The sequence below is a fragment of the Syngnathus typhle genome, linkage group LG11 (genome assembly GCF_033458585.1).
Source record: "Syngnathus typhle isolate RoL2023-S1 ecotype Sweden linkage group LG11, RoL_Styp_1.0, whole genome shotgun sequence".
Lineage (NCBI taxonomy): Eukaryota > Metazoa > Chordata > Actinopteri > Syngnathiformes > Syngnathidae > Syngnathus > Syngnathus typhle.
The window spans coordinates 14,681,664-14,702,881 of record NC_083748.1 but is presented as its reverse complement, the minus strand read 5'-3'; the positions used below and the strand labels follow the sequence as shown (position 1 = coordinate 14,702,881).

At 44.2% G+C, this 21,218-nt stretch overlaps 3 protein-coding genes across 4 annotated transcripts; 2 read left to right on the top strand and 1 right to left on the bottom strand.

The window, feature by feature from the left end:
• Positions 1 to 273: 273 nt before the first annotated feature.
• On the top strand, positions 274 to 6,003 carry LOC133161833 (calcium/calmodulin-dependent protein kinase type 1D-like). 2 transcript variants are annotated; one of them, XM_061290499.1, is made up of 13 exons: positions 274 to 429; positions 1,744 to 1,855; positions 3,239 to 3,364; positions 3,463 to 3,537; positions 3,607 to 3,745; positions 3,824 to 3,947; positions 4,046 to 4,121; positions 4,242 to 4,354; positions 4,502 to 4,580; positions 4,706 to 4,793; positions 4,917 to 5,230; positions 5,318 to 5,400; positions 5,483 to 6,003. In XM_061290499.1, the coding sequence occupies exons 2-12, from the start codon at positions 1,770 to 1,772 to the stop codon at positions 5,382 to 5,384; spliced, it is 1,287 nt and encodes a 428-aa protein (XP_061146483.1). In that variant the 5' UTR covers positions 274 to 429; positions 1,744 to 1,769; the 3' UTR covers positions 5,385 to 5,400; positions 5,483 to 6,003. The 2 variants fall into 2 exon arrangements, with proteins under 2 accessions (XP_061146483.1, XP_061146484.1); XM_061290500.1 differs by having other exon boundaries at positions 276 to 429; positions 4,917 to 5,164.
• A 46-nt stretch (positions 6,004 to 6,049) lies between these two features.
• Positions 6,050 to 17,390, bottom strand: LOC133161831 (laminin subunit beta-3-like). Its single transcript, XM_061290493.1, has 23 exons — positions 17,261 to 17,390; positions 17,116 to 17,164; positions 16,421 to 16,575; positions 13,591 to 13,705; positions 13,175 to 13,248; positions 12,912 to 13,103; positions 12,604 to 12,667; positions 12,372 to 12,541; positions 12,187 to 12,307; positions 11,937 to 12,125; positions 11,663 to 11,818; positions 11,351 to 11,544; positions 10,698 to 10,794; positions 10,158 to 10,527; positions 9,793 to 9,953; positions 9,499 to 9,710; positions 9,203 to 9,409; positions 8,949 to 9,093; positions 8,522 to 8,729; positions 8,276 to 8,417; positions 7,969 to 8,145; positions 7,714 to 7,876; positions 6,050 to 6,732 (listed from the first exon to the last, which is right to left on the bottom strand). The coding sequence occupies exons 2-23, from the start codon at positions 17,138 to 17,140 to the stop codon at positions 6,593 to 6,595; spliced, it is 3,477 nt and encodes a 1,158-aa protein (XP_061146477.1). The 5' UTR covers positions 17,141 to 17,164; positions 17,261 to 17,390; the 3' UTR covers positions 6,050 to 6,592.
• A 780-nt stretch (positions 17,391 to 18,170) lies between these two features.
• On the top strand, positions 18,171 to 21,147 carry g0s2 (G0/G1 switch 2). Its single transcript, XM_061290501.1, has 3 exons — positions 18,171 to 19,309; positions 19,604 to 19,964; positions 20,465 to 21,147. The coding sequence occupies exons 2-3, from the start codon at positions 19,658 to 19,660 to the stop codon at positions 20,512 to 20,514; spliced, it is 357 nt and encodes a 118-aa protein (XP_061146485.1). The 5' UTR covers positions 18,171 to 19,309; positions 19,604 to 19,657; the 3' UTR covers positions 20,515 to 21,147.
• The last annotated feature ends 71 nt before the right edge of the window (positions 21,148 to 21,218 follow it).

Below are 21,218 nucleotides of genomic sequence, written 5' to 3'. Positions count from 1 at the left end.
ATATGCCACCGAGCATCGCCTGTCAAACCTTTGACGTCTTTATTTGAAATAAAGCTAATCGATTCTTTCTGAGAATAGAAGATGAACACTTGATGGTGAGAATGATCATAGAAATCAATCATAGCACGCGGAGTTGAATTAATCACACAATTATGGCATAGCACTCAAAGTTGAATCAATCACACATTTGTGGCATAACAAGACGGCAGAATTGGATTTTTATGATCTATAATCTTTCATCATGATAACATATTTTACCTGACGTATGCATGTAGTTAACGAGTCGTTTGGCTGTGGGAGTCGCGACTTCCCTCGTGATGATGAAGCTCCGCCCCGTGATGGTAAAAGGCTGCGCACTTGTTGGAAAAGTCAGGTACCGTCCGTCCTAGATACCTCCCTCAGTGATCCCATCTGTCACCGCTCCACAAGGTAAAATACCTTTGCATTACTACCACTAGCCTAGTTTTAGGGGTTTTAAAGCTTTAGATTGTATGCATTTGAGTCAAGTAAAGCGGTATCTACAAATCAATTGTGCGCACCTAACCTTCAATTTAGACAGAAAACAAATTTTGCATTCATATTAGTCACAATTGGATTGAAATGTGGCAAATCCATATTTTGTTTAAGAACACCCAGACACGCGCGCACACAAATGACACCATTTACACAATGGCTTTTTGAAAACAGCCAGATACGAAGTGAGTTTAGCACACTGTAGCTGTGTATACAAACGTTCCTAATGTAAATATGAGTTGTCTCAAGGACGGCTGGATGGATGGATGGATGGATGGATGGATGGATGGATGGATGGATGGATGGATGGATGGATGGATGGATGGATGGATGGATGGATGGATGGATGGATGGATGGATGGATGGATGGATGGATGGATGGATGGAAAACCCATTAGTCTGGATGGATGGAAAATCCATTAGTCGTAATGGAAAATGCATTCATCATACTGTGAGCATAATAGCTAGCTGGTAGATGGGTGAAAAATGACAGATTCTATTATTCCTGTAATGATTAGTTTTGCAATTTTTGAAAGTGACATTGAAAGTTGTGCCATTGAAATAATTTGGCACGTCCAAGGGTCGGCGATGGGATGAACCGACCCAGTTCCATTATGGAATCAGGCATTAATCCAGAAGAGACACACACTTGAGCAGCTAAGTGAGGTGGCACATACAGTAGATGTCAGAAGCTTAAGCAACCGCTGCTATCTAATCCGCTACGTTTTGGAATGCCGTGCAACTGATAGGTACAAAAGGGCTTTACTTAGCTGGGACTAACCTCCCTCACCCGTGGACATGCAACCATTTATGTAACCAAACTGAAAAGGGAACATCCAATTCCAAAATGAACTACTGTAGATCGAATGCTTTGCACTGGTTCGGGGCTACTGTGAGGTACACACATAGCGTAGCATTTGCTTTGGATACATACAATAAGTATGTACCAACTAGTTTGATATTTTTCAAGAGATTATTCTTTTCTTCAATCGAATATAAAACAAAAAACATTCCAAAATCAATAAGCTTTGCAGATGCGCAATTTTCACATTTTTCACACAATATAATTTGTAATTAGACTAGAGCACGCTAATAAAATACACACCAATGCTTTTACACTTACAGAATGTCATACGCATTTATTCCTTCCATGATGTTTTAGTTTTCAATATTTTGAATATAATCTGCGTGCGTTGTCATTTGAAAATTTGGCGCGCGTGTGCGCTTCAGGAGTCTACGGCAACGTCAGAGCCAAGATGGGGCGGAAGGAGATTGTGTGCAGTTGGAAGAAACCCGTCAATAACATCAAGGATGTGTTTGACTTCAAGGGCAAGATGGGATCGTAAGTAACGTTCTGAAGCCGTTAATCACACACACACACGCACACACACACACGCACGTGCACACGAATCCACAACGTTTGAGCTAAATAGATTCATATTTTGCAATACAAGGCTGCTATTTACAGCCAGTGCAAATATCCAAAGGAGAACACCCCAGGCTCAGAATGGCACAAGTTTAAGGATAATCCTCTCATCACCTTCCTTCCCCATAGCAGACTTTATCAATGGAAACTTTCATGCACTCTCAGATCCAGGCTGGCCCATTTTGACGTATGTATTGCAACACATTGGAATCCGCATCCATGCAGACTTGATGAAGTCTTTCATGATTTTGACATACTGAACTGTAAATACATATAATAGAAGGAAGGATGAGTAAAGATGTCTCTAATAATATATGAGTTAAAGCAAAGTGTGACGTTGTCACTTAGCAATAGCCATCCTCTCACATTGTTGGCCTGATAACAAAGAAATGCAACACTGAATGGTAATCCTGTTCCCTCATTGCTGTCTTGTGGACTGCAAGCTGCTTAAAGTACTCTGATTGTGAATAAGCGGCGTGCTGGCTGGCTGGCTGGCTGGCTGCATGTGTGTCTGTCAGTCCTGATCACTGACGTCAGGCTGGAGCAGTGTGGGAACATCCGAGCCACACTTGCTTATAGGATTAGCAGTCTCGCTCAATAGTATGTCGAATGCCGGCCGGGCGGTCGGCTACTTCATTATGTTGATGTGGTACAGTATTTTGCTTTAGCAAACATTCATTGATAATGTCTGTCATTATTATATTTGTTGATATACATAAAATATTTACCTTTTATTATTATATGTGTAGCGGCTCGGTGTCGCACTGGGTAGCACGACCGCCTCACAGTTAGGAGGGTGCGGGTTGGATTCCACCTCCGGCCCTCCCTGTGCGGAGTTTGCACGTTCTCCCCGGGCCCGTGTGGGTTTTCTCCGGGCACTCTGGTTTCCTCCCACATCCCAAAACATGCTTGGTAGGCCGATTGATGGCTCCAAATTGTCCCTAACTGTGAGTCCGAGTGCAAATGGTTGTTTGTCTCTGTGTGCCCTGCGATTGGCTGGCAACCGGTTCAGGGTGTCCCCCGCCTACTGCCCGATGACGGCTGGAATAGGCTCCAGCACGCCCGCGACCCCTGTGGGGACTAAGCGGTTCGGAAAATGGATGGATGGATAATTCATATATGATATATATTATGATCAATAATATATATTATGCTAATTATATACAAATGATGATCTTTTATTTAAGTACATATATATGTTGATGCTGTTATATTGTGCGTTTATGGAAGAATGTTGTGATTGGCTGACGTGTCCGTATTGTCACACCCAGCCAGCTATTCTGCCATTGTTTTGCGCAGGGGGTCGTTTTCCGAAGTTTTCATGGTGAGAGAGAAGAAAACGGGGAAATTGTTTGCTCTGAAATGTCTGAAAAAAAAGCACCTCACCCACAGCAACCTGGAAAACGAAATTAACGTTTTAAAGAGGTAAACGTTTGGCAGCTTCAATCTGTTTTGGTGACCATAGTGTCGTTGTTGTTTTTTCTCCATGGTTGCTGACGTCTGCACACTTGCTCTGGTTTCAGGATCAAGCACGACAACGTGGTGGGGCTGGAGGATTTTTACGAGAGCCGGACACACTATTACCTGGTCATGCAACTGTAAGCGGAGATGATGGCATACCCTCAAAAGCAAAAAGGTTACCGATCCTCTTCCCGATTTGCGCGCAGGGTGTCCGGTGGGGAGCTTTTTGATCGGATCGTAGATAAAGGCGTTTTCACCGAGAAGGATGCCAGCCTGGTGATCAAACAGGTGCTGGAGGCTGTTAGCTACCTGCACCAAAACAGTATTGTGCACAGGGACCTCAAGGTAAACACACAAAATACAGGGAGACATTTCTCTTTTCCGTCCATCAAGCTTTTTCTTCCCCGCTCTTTTGCCGAATAGCCCGAAAACCTGCTGTACTACGACGACGACCAAAATGCAAAGATCATGGTTAGCGACTTTGGCCTTTCCAAGACGTTGGAGCACGGGGTGATGTCTACAGCATGCGGTACACCGGGATATGTCGGTGAGGCATACGCAGCAAAATACAAAAGATATTGGCTGTAAATGTTGGCCAAATATTTTCGTCTTACCTGCATGATTATCAGCATCTTTTTTTGGTAGCTCCAGAGGTTTTGGCCCAAAAACCATACAGCAAAGCTGTTGACTGTTGGTCCATCGGAGTCATTACGTACATCTTGTAAGTCTTTTTTTTTTTTTTTTTTACCTTATACTAACTACGCAGGCATTCATACAATAATTGAGATATTTCTAATGAGTGGACATCAGATTGTGGAACGTAGTTGTTTGTGCATTGTAGGCTGTGTGGATACCCTCCATTCTTTGAGGACAATGAGACGCAGCTCTTTTCAAAGATCATGAGAGCTGACTACGCCTTTCACTCTCCCTTTTGGGATGACATCTCCGAGTCAGGTACCAAATGTTCTGAAAATGACTTTCTTGAATGTGCCAATAGAAAGAGCGTGATTGCTCAAGGATTGAGTCTCCATGAACATGTTTTGGGTTCAATTTGTCAAACTTGTGGGGCAGTGTATATCTATCTCCTTGATGTCTTCACAGCGATCGACTTTATTAAGAATATGATGGAGAAAAACCCCCTGAAACGATTCACCACTGAACAGGCCCTGCGGCACCCATGGTGCGTCCTCCCCCCCCCTCTCTATTTACACATCAACGCAAACTAAATCTATCCTTGGATTTCGATCCTTGGATATCTATCCTGCGTTGTCACCGTATTGTTGACCATCAATGGCTCGATTACAGGATTGCTGGAAAAACAGCTAAAGACTTGGATATTTACCGTTCGGTCTGTGAGCAGATGGAACGGAATTTTGCCAAATCTAAATGGAAGGTCAGTAACAATGCGGGCTCGTTCTGGTGTTCCGCATGCCATCTCAAACGAATGTTCCACCATCCGACGTTTTTTGCGACGCTAGGTGATGTTTGGTCTTGTTTCTGTATTCTTTGTCAACAGCAAGCCTTCCACGCCAGCGCCGCCATCTACCACATGAAGAAACTCCACAGGGAGCACTGCTCCGCTGCGCTCTCACTGCCCCACATCATTGTCCAGACCTCGTCTCAGACTGACCTCCAATGTCTGGGGACCTGCAGTGGTGACGTTCTAGACCCAAATAGAAATCCTCTCCACGCCTCCCATCATCTGACTTCCCAGCCTAACGGGAGTCTCTGCCCTCCTCTGAGAGGTCATCATAGTGAACCCAGGTACCTGCTAGCAGAACCAAGAGAGGTCCACTCTGTGGACTGTGAGAATGACACTACATCCAAAAGGTCCTAAATGCATCGATAAGTATCCATTGACGAGGATGTTAGCTCCGATTTTAGCTTTTAAAGATGATTGCTATCTGTGCCTCGTAGCCCGGGAGCCGCCGTGGCTGAGAGAAAGGAGATGCCGCTTCAATCTGGTGTTTGTTCTGTCATGTGATTGACCCCATTCTCATGTAAGTCAATGTTTTTTTTCTCCTTGCTTGACAAGGATGAAAACCTTGCTGCCTGCTTCTGAAATATTATTTCCACTTTCAGAGAGACACTCAACTCGTCCACTGTGCAACACGTCGGAAGGTCTTCTCTCATGACTGACCATTTGGATGACATCCATTGAAATGTTTATTTGAAGTTGATCTGTCGGAATTGATGGCAAAAACACAAGTTGAACATCAAAGAGCCCGATTTTGTAAGTCACTAGTGTATCATCAGTAAGCTATTATAAATAATGAGGTTTTGGAGTTTGGAATATGCAAGCAACGTTTTTCAACGTTTATTGGTTTCGCCCCCAGGCATTGTTCATGGAAAGCACATGTTTTTATCAACATGTATGCTATCTTCTCTCATTGCATTTACACAGGCGGCAATTATTTGCGCAGCGTTTTGATATTTGTGGGTTGGCCCGGTCAAATAGCGGGTCTCCACCCTACATAAATGAATCTGTAAAATGAATGAATCTAAGTGCCACAACTCTGTAGAAAAAGTCCATATGTAGTGAAATGCACATTTTGGATATATTCATTTCCTTTTTCCCCTCAATAAATGCAGATTAGTCTGTCTCTTTCTTCTTCATATCCCGTTAATCTACCACATAAGTCTTTGAAGAAGCATTAGTAAGGCTTTTATTAAATATGATGAGTTCTGCACCGATAACAAAACATACAATAAATAATAGTACAGAGCGTCCCAAAAAAGTGACATCATTTGTCCTTAAAGTAATCACATGTCCTAGGTAAACTACGTTAAAAAGGCTTTAAAAGAAATGTCCAACATAGTCAAAGGGCTATACTGTGGAGCTTTATGAATGTGCAATGGATGATGACCACATGACACATTCACACCCAAAAATGCTGCGTGAAATCAAAAGCCATCGCACTTTTCCACATTTCAGGATCAAGAATGGCCTATTGCATTTGCGACATCTATTCTTTTTGACACCCTGTAGGCAAATGTGATAGATACGTTTTGTGTTGCCCTTTCTCATGACAAATGAATGCATTGACATCCTCACTAAGAGCGAAGCAAAAGTGGCTCTTAACATTGATAAGTTGCTACGGCCATCAGAGTTGATATTTCAGGGTCAAGGAAGAGTTTTGCTTAAATCGTGGAAAAGATTATCCTGCGGCTTGGTGTGAAAGAAGCTACTTGTCAGCCCTGGCAAACACTCAAATCGTGGGCTTTCTTTTGAAGTTGTGTCACCAGATTTTGAAGCTTGTCATCAAGTCCCTCAAGCTTTTTGGACTTTTGAAGAATCTCATCCTGCAATTGCTTCAGTGAGTCGGCTTTTCCTGTGGAGCGGTAACAAAGGCGTACTTTCTTTCAAGAGAGTTCACAGATCATCATCATTTGACTCATTTTCTTGCTTTATCCACCTCATTCCTACAGCCCGCGAGCCTTTGCGTGAAATGTTGGGTGGGAGCGAAGGAATTGTCTCATTTCAATGCTTACATGAGAAACCATTTCTAGCTGGCTTCCTGCTAATGAAGACCGTGTAGAAAAAGGCATCGTCAAAGTCCAGCTAAATTCCAAAGTCTGGAGAGTCACAACACTATTTCCTTGTCCGGAAAGCCAGTTAAAAAAAATGCAATTGTTTTCACTAATTCAACTTCTTTTGCCAGTTCGTGCAACCAACAGTGGTTAGAGTGTCCGCCCTGAGACTGGAAGGTTGTGGGTTCAAACCCCGGCCGGGTCATACCAAAGACTGTAAAAATGGGGCCCATTGCCTCCCTGCTTGGCACTCAGCATTAAGGGTTGGAATTGGGGGTTAGGAGTGGAGCTCTTTACAAGCCCTAGGCTTCGTCTCCCTCCTTGCACAGTTATTGATATAATAATATGTGCTAAACAATAAACTAAACTAAACCGCCAGCAGCGTAACAAGCTCGCGAGGCGTGCAAAACATTTTTCCATGCAATAAGGGCCAATGATTGTTTAGAAAAACAAAAAGAAAAAGGGTTCAAATCAGTCGCTCCCTCCCTCCCTCCCTCCCTCCCTGAAGCGAAATTCATTGAGACCAATGGAAGTCTAGTACTGGAAGTTTACTACACATTTGTTTCACCCATGAGGAATGGGTAAATGAGAAGATGAATAATTGCGTATCGTTTGTCTCCAAAATAGACACGTTCTATATCTGGACAGAGTCAAATGTAGCCTGAATAAATAATCCACTCAGTTTGTCTTTGTGTAACAAGTCAAATATTGGCAGCTAACCAGAGCTCAACCAACCTCATGAGAAAATGCATAAGACGCTGCAAATAAATGCCAAGGGTTACCTTCGAGAGCATCCAACATGGCGCCAGTGCTATTGGCCAGATTGCCAGCATCTTCCCTTAGCTTTGAAAGCTGTTCGGCCCCCGGGCCTTTTTCTCCAGGAAGCCCTCCGGCTGCGACCTTATCTTTAAGCCGATCAAACTCTTTCTGCACTGACAACAGCTCCTTGAAAACAAAGCAAAATAAAACACAGTCATGAATCAAATTGTAGTCCCATCCATCCATCCATCCATCCCGTGACTTGCAATAAGGCTAACCTTATCCGCAGCATCTGCCTCATCCCCAGCTCGGTCTGCAGTTTCCTGTGCATCTTCGGCAATTTCGGAAGCATTCTGCAGCACCTTTTTAAGTTCATCCAGTTGAGGCTGGATCGGCTGAATCACCGCTGACACATCATCCAACGTCTTCTCTGCTGGTTTCAGTTGATTTTTGGCCTGGATCAAATCAATGGGAAGCATTTCTGCAAATGTATTTTCCAAGTGTGGCTAGCTAGCTAGTTAGCTAGCTAGCATAATTTCTCCATCAATACTGAAAACGATACAAAAGCTCTTTCCCGGGTCCCACCTTGGTAAGCGTTCGATTCAAGTTGTCAATTGAATCCATACTGTTCTGCAATCTGTCCTCCATGTCGGCGAGGGAGTCCTCCACAGAGTCAAAGCCTGCCAGCAGCTCGTCCACATCATCTTTCACCCCTTGGGCCGTGTCCCTGTCAAGATGGCACTTTCAGAAAAACCTTGCATTTCTCCAGAGGCAAGTACATTTCATTCTCTAATCAATTGATTGGAAGAACCAAATCTCTCTATCAATCACCTGGTATCTTGGGCTTCCTGCAACAGTTTTCTAGCTTCATCCAACTGTGGCTCTGACTTGTCTAATATGGAGGTACTGTCTGGTAGGTTGGCGGCAAGATTTTTCAGTTCATCCAGCTTTTTCTTGAGAGAAGCCAGGCTCAAAGGCAGTTTGGTTTTCAGGATCCAGTCACTCGCGTCCTGAACGTGGGTCAGGTTGGAGGATGGGTCTGAAGCAAGAGACAAGACAAGTTGGAAGCGGAACAAAACATCCAGCTAAATACAAGGTATAATCCAATCCAATCCATTACACATGCTGCTTTTTAAATGCCATTTGTTCGCATCCATATAGAAAAATAACAGCTCTTGTTCTAAATAAAGCAAGCTAACGTGACGCACACGATATTGAATCCGTCATCCCGAAATGGAAACACTCCAAATCAGTATACCTGACAGGAGATCTTTAATATCTTTCACCACATCCTTTGCCTCTTTTAAATCATCTTCCAGGTCGTTTCTGGCCTGCCTAATCTTATTGGACAGATTGTCTGTTGACTGTCTCATGTCATTGGTGTTATCTTGGGTGTCTTGGAGCTGTGGAAAAAAAAGAATACAAAATTGGTTGACAAGTGTGTCTGGATACTACACTGTAGACGTTTATATACTATCCATCCGTCTATCCGTCCCTCCATCCCTCCTGTACCTTCTCTGCAGCTTCTGTGATCTTGTTGCTGAGATTTTCCAGCCGATCTTTCACATCCTTCACATCGGCATCAGCCCTCTTGCCCAAAGGCAGGGCGCCGACGCACAAGGAGCCTTTTTCACAGGGCAACGCGCCTTCCGGTGGACACAAATCTTCACCCTCACACACGAGCGGGGTACAGGGCTCAGACCGAACACTGCCACATACCTGATCAAACAATCAACACATTTGTTATACGTCAGTGACTTGAAATAAGCGACAGTGATAGAAATGTTGCTGGCTGGCCTAGTTAGTACCTTTTTAGCAACAGGAGTGAGGTCCGGGCCAGACGCCATGCTCTGATTGAGTTTGTTGAGATTTCTGGTATTGTTTGGATATTCTTTTTCCTGAAAATCTAAAGTGTCTTCTCTGACATCAGCCGATTCCTTCACAGTTGTTTTGCTTTCATCTACTTTCTTGGCGGCATCTGTCGAATCGTCGTAAGCGTTTTGGATGGTAGAGAAATCTCCTGCATGAAAGAAAAACTCAACGTGAGCAGGCTGTTGGTGCACATATACACATGTATGTATTTTTTCTCCCCCATCAGTGACCTGCATTGCCAGGAGTGATTGTGTTTTTCATGGCTTCTTTCTTGATGTTGAAGTCCCCATTCAGGCTGTCTAGAAGGCCTTGTAGTTTGTCAAGCTCTTTGCTCGGGTCAGGTTTTGATTCCAAAGGAGAGAGGTCATTTTTTACCTTGTCCACTTGGTCCCTGTGAAGCAAACGTGAGTGAGCTGAATGGTTCATCCATCCGAGTTATTTAGCATTAGTAATGTCCCTCGATGCTGTGCACGTGAGCTTGCATCTGATTGCTCAGTCAGATCAACGCAAACAATTCCATCCGAAATGGATTTCACGTCTTAGCATTATCCCCGTGATCCATACATTGTCAATGTTAATAGAACTATTTCCACACCTTAATTTGTTGATTTGGGACAGAGCATCATCAATCTGTTTTGCCGAACTGGGAGGAAGGGCGACGGAGTTCCGAATGAAGTTCAGACGAGCTCCCAGGACTCTAATACGGGGCTCTAAACTTCCCAGGTCACCGGACCCTCCCGGACGAGGCGGCACTTTCAAGGTGAAGCTTTCCACTGCTAAACGGAGGGCTTTTTGCTGCCCATCCATGGTGAAGAAGCAAGAAGGACACATCTTGCAGTTGGGAAAATTGTCACAGTGTCCTCTCATGCACGAGTCGCATCGAGCGCCCGTGACGCCTGGACGGCACAAGCAGCTTCCCGTCTGCTTGTTACAAATTTGGGTTCCTTGGGCGTCACACAGACAAGCTGGCAAAAGCAAAGGAAAAGTGGATTAGATCAATGATAGGTGATGAGCAATCAGAAATCAACATGACTTTTTCACACAATGTACAATCCGTTTAGAGTTTGATGAGTCTCTTTTACTGGTATTATTGAGACAAAAACAGAACACGATGATGTATTGAAAAACGACTTACGCTTGCAGCCAATGAGAGGATCACCAAATGTGTTGTCTGGGCATCCAGTACATGTACGGCCTGCAAAGCCTGGCCTGCATTGGCACTGACCTGTCAACTACAAGGGAATAAAACAAAAAAACGACAACTCAAATTTCTCCCACTGGTGAAACAAATGATATATTGACAGATTAAGTCAGTGATTTTTTTTACATTTTTTTTTAAGCCATTGTACTTACGGTTTTGTACAATCTCCCTCCATTTATTATTTTACTTTTATTTATTTCTCAACTATTGGTAATATTTAAATCGTACATTAAGTTACAGAGATTGAATCAAATAGTTTTCTATGATCACTACTTAACCTACTTTGCTATTAATATTTGGTGGTACTCGCTCAGTGTACTAATTTGGAGTGGGAGTGTTTGCGAATAATTGGATTTTCCTATCAAATGTAGAAAAAAGTAGTTTTTTGTTATTTTATGAATGATTTCAAATCATTTTCTCTTGCTATGAATGAATGAATGAGATTGCAGCAACTACAACCCTTGAAAAACATTTCTCATCTCTCTGCACATGCATGACTTTTTGTCCACAATACTACATTAGAGTAACAGCCTCCCGTTTTTGTTGTTTTTTTGTAGAAGTGTACAGTATAGTACTTGGGCTCACACCTGGTCACAAGTATCGCTGAAGGACTTGGTGGGGTCACACCTGCAAAGTTCGCAGCTCTGGAACTGCGGCGATTTCCAGTAGCCTCTCGCACACGCGTCGCACGTGAGACCGTGAAAGTGTGGCCGACAGGGACACTGGCCGGTGACTGGATCGCAAATATCTGAAAGTGAGCCCTCTGCAAAACAGGAACACTCTGGAGAGCAGAAAGGAGGAGGAGGAGGAACATTCAACGAATTTCCTGTTATGAAAATAACCTCACTTAAGGGAGTGACTTTTGCAATGAAATACACAGAAGAAAGCATTTGACTCACTTGAGCAACCCAGAGGATTGGATGCAGAAAGGCCATAATAACCTCTTTTGCACCGATCACAGCGTGGCCCTTCGACATTGCTTTTGCACTGACACAGGCCTGTGTTGTCATCGCATCGTCCCCCGTTCAGCGTCCCTTCAGCGTTGCAGACGCAACCTAGCGCCAATAAGGACAAGCGCTACTAAAGCCATACAAAGCTACCGGCATAGAATACAAAGCGCGATAGGTAGGAGTTGAAAGGAAACTCCTGATGATGCATTTCCCCTCTACTTACGGATACACGCATCAGGACGGTCCATCTGGCTGTTGGGATTGGGCTGGTAGCCAGGGACGCACTGGTCACACTTTGCTCCCGTGGTGTGGTGCAAACACCCTTCGCACACACCTCCACTCCTCCGCCCACTGGCCTCATACAAAGCTGGGTCAAAGCGACAGCGCTGGGCGTGGTTGTTGCACTCGCAGCCTGAGGTGGACGCAAGGACAATTTGACAATTGCTACTCATGATCCCAGAGCTTTGTCTTACGTCTGCAGGTGTGAGGGTTGCCCTCCTCCGCTGGTCTCCAGGGTAGATCGTTGTAGAGATCGTCACAGCGCTCGCAGTTGACGCCGGCAGTGTTATGCTGGCAGTCGCACTGCGGGCTCACCTAGGGTTGGTTATTCACAAGTTTATTCCTGACGGGTGCACAGTTGGAGTGAGAGTAAGCAAACCTTATTGACGGCTTCCAGCAAACAGTGACTGGCGTGTCCGTGACACATGCAGTTGCCCATCACTTTCATCTCCTTCAAGGCGAAGAACCTACTGAGAGCTCTGCCCGGTTGACGTGGCACATCGCCCAACTCTGCCATGGTGACCCTCAGATCCGTCAAGCCCGTCACCTCTGATGATCAAACAAAAGTCCGTCGGAAATCATTCCAGCCCGTAAAAAAACGAACTGCTAACCTTTTATCTTTGGGCTGCTGGGATCTGGGATATAGGGATAGTGCTGCAATGGATTGAACTCAATCTGAAAAAGACAAGACTTGTGTCAGATGTGTGTTGTGCAATCAAAATTGACAATGGCATAATAGACATGCAGGGACATCCCTGTCATGTAAGAAGAGCTGACGACAGTAAGAAAAAAAACAGGGCGTGCCGTACGACTATGTCCAACTTTTCTTTTCTTAAGTGCAGAGATTCAAGTACTAATATTGAGAAACTGTGGGGGATGCTGCTTTTGGTAGTATCGAAAATGTACTTTGTCTCCTTACTTTGTGATCTTGGTATGGGTTGCCTCCAGTAGGGGGCAGAGTATAACAGTATGCCCGGTACTCAGTAACAGGGGCGGCAGTAGGGACCCCTGGAAAAGATCGCTGGCAGTCTGCAGCAAAATAGATGGCAGGCTGCCACGTCCCGCCATTATCCATCGACTTCTCAACAAGCAGGGCGTTCGGACGAGGGCCCTGCAAAAAAGCAGAATAGAATCAAATAGAATCAAATATTCGGGTGAGAAATGTTGCTGGTTTTCACACACCTTGAAATCAAGGACCAGCTTGTCAAGCTTGAATAGATTGTCGAGGTCCAAGTGAAATGTTACTGGAGACACCTCTGAAGGGAAAACAATCAGATGAGAGCGTATTATAGTGGGAAGGTCATTTTTGATCTCTGTGTGTCTTGACGTGAAGAAATTGACAATAAAGCAGACTTTGACTTTGATTATTAGGATGGAAAGGACACACCGACATCTTGACATGCATTGACGTTTCAATTATTGCTGGTCAATTGTCAGTAGATTATACTTTTTCAAAAACAACACACTACAAATATCAACTTTGGCGTTCTATTTTAAAGCCATTAGGGTAACAGGTTCCTCACGTGAACTGTGCCTAGTCTCATGTAGTATCTTGTGCCGGCATGCTAGTATTTGCTTTTTGGAATGTCTTTGCCAACCTTTCTTGGACTGCCACCATCTCTCCGGTCCAGCAGTGGAGAGGACCTCCGGGACAGTGTGGGCCAGTGGTCCGTTTGGATTTCTCGAGTCACACGGGCAGCACTTCATCTTTCTCTGAGCAAGGAAAAAAATGAACAACTCAATTATAGTCAATGCCACAAAGCTTTCCAGACACACAAGAACATGGACAGTAATTGATCTCTCGGTGTGGTGGTTCAGGATGACAAAATACTTGAATGAGGATAAGATCGGACGACAACTTCATCCCTTGCTAGAATCAAAGGTTGTGCTGCACCGGTTAAACCAGGGGTGGGCGATTCCGGTCCGCGAGGGCCGGTGTCCTGCAGGTTTTATAGGGGTCCCTGCTGCAACACACCTGATTGAAATGATCCGGATTGTTATCCAGCTTCTGCAGACCTTGCTAATCAGCGGACCATTTGAATCAGGTGTGTTGCAACAGGGTGACGTCGAAAACATGCAGGGCACCGGCCCTTGAGGACCGGAACTGCCCACCCCTGGGTTAAACGCACACAACTTTCTGTCACCAAATGAGCAGGTGCGTCGGGGGCGGATTCGTGCATCGGCATGCCCGGATGAGCGCAGAGCAGACGCAGACGCAAACGCGCTAGACTAGACTTGCGCTGGCACAAAAATGAAGTTCCGCCTGCCTGTGTGCACGCCGAGCATGCCATTTGACCAAAATGGGACCTTTAAGATCACTACAAACACCTGCAAAGTGGGGCGAGGCGGTGTTATGAGAATGCAATGAGAATGCGATGACGTTGTCCGTCACGTCAGGGTTTTTTTTTTTTGTTTGTTTGTTTGTTTGTTTGTTTTTTGCACCAGACACACGGGCCCTCAAGGAACAAGGGTTGAGAATGGCAGGCTGTCCTGCACCATATTATTTTAGAAATATCATTTGAAAGTCTTTCAGGTATATTTCTATGTCTTCGTAGAAAATATCTGGCACGATATACATGTTTGCATCCTGTAATAAAGTTAGTTTATACAGTGTTGCGTTCATTTGCCTTGTCACTATCAAATGAATAACTAAGTATTTGTGGTGACATTCCGGTTGCTCCTGATAAGTCAATATTTGGAAACTCTGGAAGCTCTGTGCTGGAAGACAGACAGGCCTATGAGCCACTAGGGAAAAGTTCCCAAGCAGTTGTTCATTGTTACAACATGAATGTTTCACCAAAGTTCATCATGCGTACGTGTCTCAGGTCACACGCAGCATTACAAATGATTTGTGTCTGGTAAAATCCAGTGTGAGTTCGTATTGGTCAAATCCAATATAGGGGGGGTTGTCATTTTACCAAGAAGCACTACGACAATTGATGACAATTGATCAGGGAATCTTTGGTGGATTACGGTGTAAGACATAAATCTTACTTCCGATCAAAGTTGACATAGATTGATTCTGATCAAAGCTATTTTTTTAAACCATGTGTTGCTTTTGGCAGCGCTCTTTATCACCTCAGACAAACATTCCATGAACAATTTGCATTCATTCCTTGCCAGTGGTCCGATATGCATGAAGCAATGAAATAAATGTGAACTGAAGTATAGGTTGCGGTCAAAGTTCACAATGAAAAGCAAAACATTCCATTATTAAGTGCTAATATGTGTGTGTCCTGGTACCAAAAAGGCACTGGTTCCATTTTTAATGCTGTCAAAGGTGTTGTATTTCACTCATCCAGCATGGTACATAGTACTTACCAGATGATTCAAGTGATTAAGTCAGCAGGCCTAATCATTGTTGATCTTTATTGCTCGCCTTAGTTGAATGTGTCAAGTGAGATGGGAGTTTGTTTTGCTCTCTGTCGGGTCAAAGTCACGGAGGTAAAGAAATAAAAGACGTAGTCACCTCGAGAGAGGAGGAGACGACACGCCTATTGCACTTATCGTTCCCTCGGGCAAATTCAAAATGTTGCGTGCAGAATGCAAGGAATGAGGGAGGCTTAAACATGATCTAACCAAAACCCAAACGGTCATCCAAGTGAATGCAGATTTCTGAAAGTGTCAACCTGCTCTTCTGCGTTGATAGAAGGACTTCAAGCAAATTCAGCCAAAAGCCAATTTCAATGGCTGTGCCAACATTTTAAATAGGCACGTAATAAAGCCTTTGCAAATGTGGCTTTCAAAGTCGCAATGCTTAGCAGACACTCTGGACGTTTTTCAGGGAATTCTTTTCAAATATTAGGCCTCCCTTATTTCTTCAGCTTCTTGTACAATGTTTCTAGACAATGCTGAGTCTGCAAACGGTCTCGTCGGTGTTGCAGACTGTTCATGAGATGGAAAATGTTGGCTAAAGGGTGCAGTTGCAACATGACCATCTGGCAATGAAACGAGACAGACCAAAGGGGCATCGGGCAGTCCCGCCAAAACTACCACAGACCTTTGCTGCGTGCGTGTCCATGTTCACCATGACCTCTGCCTCATTTGCTTTCTTGTGTTGAAATCACCCGCTAGAAAGATGCAAAAGTGGGATCCGCCACTACCTACAGAGGTGTCTCACAATATAAGCTCTTTTCTGCCATGTGATTGATTACTCTTAAAAAAAGCATGTCTTGTAGACACAGTTGCGGTCACCAAGGCTGGACTGCAATTTATTTATTTTGAGCAAAACTTTCAAACAAATATGAGTTGCTGTGTTGCTGAGTTATTTGTGACAGCCGCTTGCAGATTTGTTTTGTCTGAATTCATATCATCTATGAGCAGCTGCACACAGTCCATATTTCCCTTTGACATAATGAACAGCAGATTTCGCGTGTCAAAATGTGGGGGAAAAAATGCAAGTTTCATTGGAATGGGACCAGTTCATACCTGTTGGTATGGTGTGCAGAAGACTTCGGGGCCAGTTAGCCCGCACGTTGATGAGGCATGGAGCTGATCGGCTCGGCCCAGGAGTAGGTCGCTGCTGCGTGGGTAACAAGCTCCTCGAGAGCAGTCGGTCTGGGCGTGGGATACGGCCGCCACGGCTGGGGGAGCAAATTCTTACATTATACTTGTACTTGTGAGATATGACCTCTGTCAGCAAAAACATTGGAAATCATTTGAGTTACATTTGGATTTTTTTTTTTATGAAATGATTGATTGCTGTCTCTGTCTGTCTGTCTGTCTGTCTGTCTGTCTGTCTGTCTGTCTGTCTGTCTGTCTGTCTGTCTGTCTGTCTGTCTGTCTGTCTGTCTGTCTGTCTGTCTATCAGAGTACTTTGAATCAAGCGAATGATTGGACAAGATTGGTTCTTGAACTTGAGCGTCTTCTTTTGAAAAGGTTGACATAATATGCCTTAATGCGAATGGTAAAGCAAGCCCAAAGAAACTCTTTAAACATGTGCCATCATGACGGAAAGCATGTAGCTTCATTCTTTGTTTGTGGTATGTGTGGTATTTTAGCAACCGCTCGCTTTCACTGGAAAGATTCCATTTGATTGTGGACAGAAACAACAGATTTACGTCTGAAAGAAGGTACCAGAGAAGAGTGAAGGCGAAAAATGGGAAGAAAAAAAAACCTCTTACCTGTCAGTAGTAAAAGTAGTGCCATTTTATGATCTATTCACGTACAGGTCTGGAAGAGAAGAGGAAGTCAACATATTAGCTTAACGGACGGCAAAGAGATCCAGATTCCAAAGCGTTTCAATGTAGATTGGAAGATGAGCGTAACCTTGTTGTTGATGCCCACCCACCACCAGGTACTTGTGGCACTGCCTTGCTGCTCTTATACAAAGCCCAGACACACCTGGACAATATGATAGTGTGTCAGAGTCGCACCCTTCAGCACCACACCTTTCTCTCCATGAATCAACACACACACACACACACACACACAACCACGCACACACACACACAAAACCGACTGTAAAACGCTACCTCATGAATATTTGATCCAATGTAGGACAATTACACAAAATGAAGATAATGTCAAAATGATATCCCAGCTGACTTGAGGCAGTAAGTCCTGGGACACCCAGAACTGGTTGCCAGCCGGGCACAAAAATAGAAAAACAGACAAGCCCGGGGAAAAGATGCAGATTCTACACAGGAAGCTGGAATGGAACCCCGCACCACGTCTGAACTGTGAGGCGAGGTGCTCCGCAAATATAGAATCCAAAATGAAAGTCAAATCAAGAGGAAGAATACAAGTCAATAACAGAACAAATGAAAAATCAATACAATACATAAATACAAAAAGAAATCGCAAAATATCATTAAATATGAGTTTATATAAGTGTATGATATGATTTTATTCAATTGTATTATTCCAAAAAGGAAGGAGTATAAGTATCTTGTGTGTTTTGCTGTAACAACACTTGTGAACCGCAGACACAACAATTGCCCTGCCCTAAGGACTTGAGATTGACTGGCTTGTGTGCAAAGGTAGCCACAGGGCGCAATTGAACACACGTATAATTCCCCACAGATGCTCCACATGCTTAGTAATACCAAGCACAGGGTGTGTCTTGTGATTCAACCAGTGCGCGCACACACACAGAGACTTCACGTCCAAGACAAGTACCGTCATGCCTTCTGCCATTCTGTTGTAGCTACTTGGTGTTTTCTCTCTTTTAACGCCAGCCAGCCAGCCAGCCCCAGGTGACCAAATGGTACGTACGGAGAGCTTCAAAGGGTGAAAACAAGCCAGCGCTCAGTATTCCAGTATCACCATATGATATCATTGGGACTGCGTTTCACTTTGTATGTAAAGTGTATTTTAAGCACTATATGAAAGCAAAGCAAAGCAAAGCAAAGCAAAGCAAAGCAAATGTTGACAGCCAAGGAGAGGTGCTACTTCCAGTCTATAGCGCATTTCAATACAACTCAAGGTGCAAAGACAAGCAGCATTCAAATCATCTTCAAATATGCCGCCGATGAACAGTATGTCACGTTCTGGATGACAACATTCTTCTTAACTCTATGATTCAGGTACTGCATGTGGACATTTCCCGTACAACCGATTCTTAGTCATCTTCTGACACGCACGTTTGTTTGTCTGTGTTTATCTGCGAGTGCTGTACAATTCCACTCCAGCGTGGTGACACAACCTTTCCTCTATTTCCTTATCTGTTCATGTTATTTACTCGTATATGAAGAGAGGAAAGGCGAATCCTCTAATTCCCTTTGTGTGGATGTGGATGTTATTTATATCAAGTCCACAAAGCACCATCAAGTCTCTACAAGTCAGACGACAGGAAATGAGCGAAAGCACCTTCGATATTTTCAACCGGTGTTCCTTCCAAAATACTTTCAAAGGTTAGAAACTTGAATCATCTCTAGTGAATTGTTTGACTTCAGCAATGGAAATGAGGTGGAGCAGAAAGTCAAGCAGCATGGTTGTGAAATCTTGTCACTGGTTACTAAGGTACACACTGTTTGGCGCCATAAAGAAAGAGTGCATTTGAACACGTAGCAATTGCTGCCGAGAGTGGTTGTGCTTGCCCAACGGTAGACGTGACATTTAGTGGGGCGGCAAGGACGTTTTGTCACACAAGCACCGGGCATCGGCCCAGGAGCACCGGGCATCGGCCCAGGAGCTGCACAGCGCCACCACTGCCTCATGAATATCGAGCAAGTGGCAAGTGGGTGGAGACACTTTGGATATAAATGATCACTGTTTCAAGTGACTTCTTTATCCAGACTACGATTCTGGATTAAGATGAGCCTCTCATCAACAACAACAACAACAACAACAACAACAACAACAACAACAGCTTAGGTAAGTTTGTTTGAATATGGCTCTAAAAATGCTTTGCTTGATGCTGGTTTTGAATTGCAGAATTCTTCACAATGTCTGGACCAAACACACCATTTTAACGACCGTAAACGTCTACAATTCATTTCATTCTGTACTTTGTTTTGATTTCGAGCAAGTTGAAAAAAATCTTTTCAAACAATCCACGGTCATCTTCGGTAAAGGTCAAAAGGCTCATCAATGGATAGCATACTCATCCCAACTACCATTAGCCCACCATATTGAATTGATGTGCTTTTCATTTGGATATTTTTCCAGAGCAAAACACTGCCTCCAGCCAATTCTTGCCTATCAGCTGAAGAGCCAGTGGAAATGGAAAGCACGCAAGAGTTGATGGTCTTTGCCAAGGAGATGCTCCGCCAAAAACCCAGTCGACATCTGCTCAAGGTCTACCTGATAGGCTCCGTGTTGGCACTCCTGGGGACTGTCATGGGACTGCTGGAGAGGGCGTCTCGGCCGTTCTCTTCGGGTGAGCCCACCGACACAGACATGCTCCTCGGGATGGCCGAGGAGCCGAGGACCGTTGCCTCCGTGACGCCACGCAAAGTCCAGGTGTGGGCCAAAAAGGAAGAGCGTGAGCAGGACACCATCCAGAGCATGACTTTTACCAAGCTCCAAGGTGAAAGAAGTTTGTCCAATCGCCTACATGCTTCAAGAAGTTAACACTAGATATAGTGCAACATTGCTTGAACACATGAATGAAAAGAGCAAATGAGTTTCACTCTCTTTTTAATCTTAACTTTTTATTACATATAACATTTATTTAGGCACGTGTCACACCTTTTTATTCCTTGCACAAGCACTTTTTATGTCAAGACTGTGATACTGATTATGAGCAGCACTGTTGTACAGTATTGTTTTAGTTTTGAATGGTCAACTGCAATTGTTGTAGTCATATAGCACCCCCTAGTGGCAGAATGACTGCAGCCCAAATTTGGAAATCCAAAGTCAAAGTCTGCTTTATTGTCAACGTCTTCACATGCCGAGACACACAAAGAGATCGAAATTACATTTTCTCTATCTATCCGTAGTACTTGCAATGTTTTGGTACACATCAATAAAGTATATTTTATATTTGAAAGTCTAATAGAGTACATATTTCCACCTCATCTTTCTTAGGAGTCTCATCTTTGCTGCCAGTAGACTTAAAGTGGCTGCGGCAGGCATGATTAATGTGTTTTCAAAAAGAGGTTGTTGTAAAACAAGCCATTCACTCAGCCATCTTGGCTAGTGGATAGTGCAGGGCCTGCCTGCCTGCCTGCCTGCCTGCCTGCCTGCCTGCCTGCCTGCCTGCCTGCCTGCCTGCCTGCCTGCCTGCCTGCCTGCCTGCCTGCCTGCCTGCCTGCCTGCCTGCCTGCATGCCTGCCTGCGCGGCTGCCTGCGTGGCTGTCTGCGTGGCTGTCTGCCTGCGTGGCTGCCTGCCTGCCTGCCTTTTAGTCTTGACTTCCCACTTACCAGATGACTTTTGAGAGACACTCTTATTGCTATTTCATGATAAAATCTACAATGGGCTCCAAATGTTAACGCCCAAAAAACTCAAGTTGATCATTTATCATGCGCGCGAGCACGCACGCACACACACACGCACACGCACACACGCACGCACACATTCTGAAGTAGGCATTTTTATTTCTTTCCTCAAGCTGGGTTACAGTGCTTTAAGTGTCTCGCAAAAGATCAGTAAAGTCATTAGTGCTCCCACAGTCCGGCTCTCTAGCACAACCATGAACCCACAAGCTGTACCACTTTAACAGAGGTCAAAGGGTCAGCTATAGAAAGCCAAATCAAAGAGACAATGGGATTAGGGAAATATATATATATATATATATATATATATATATATATATATATATATATATATGTTCATGTTTGT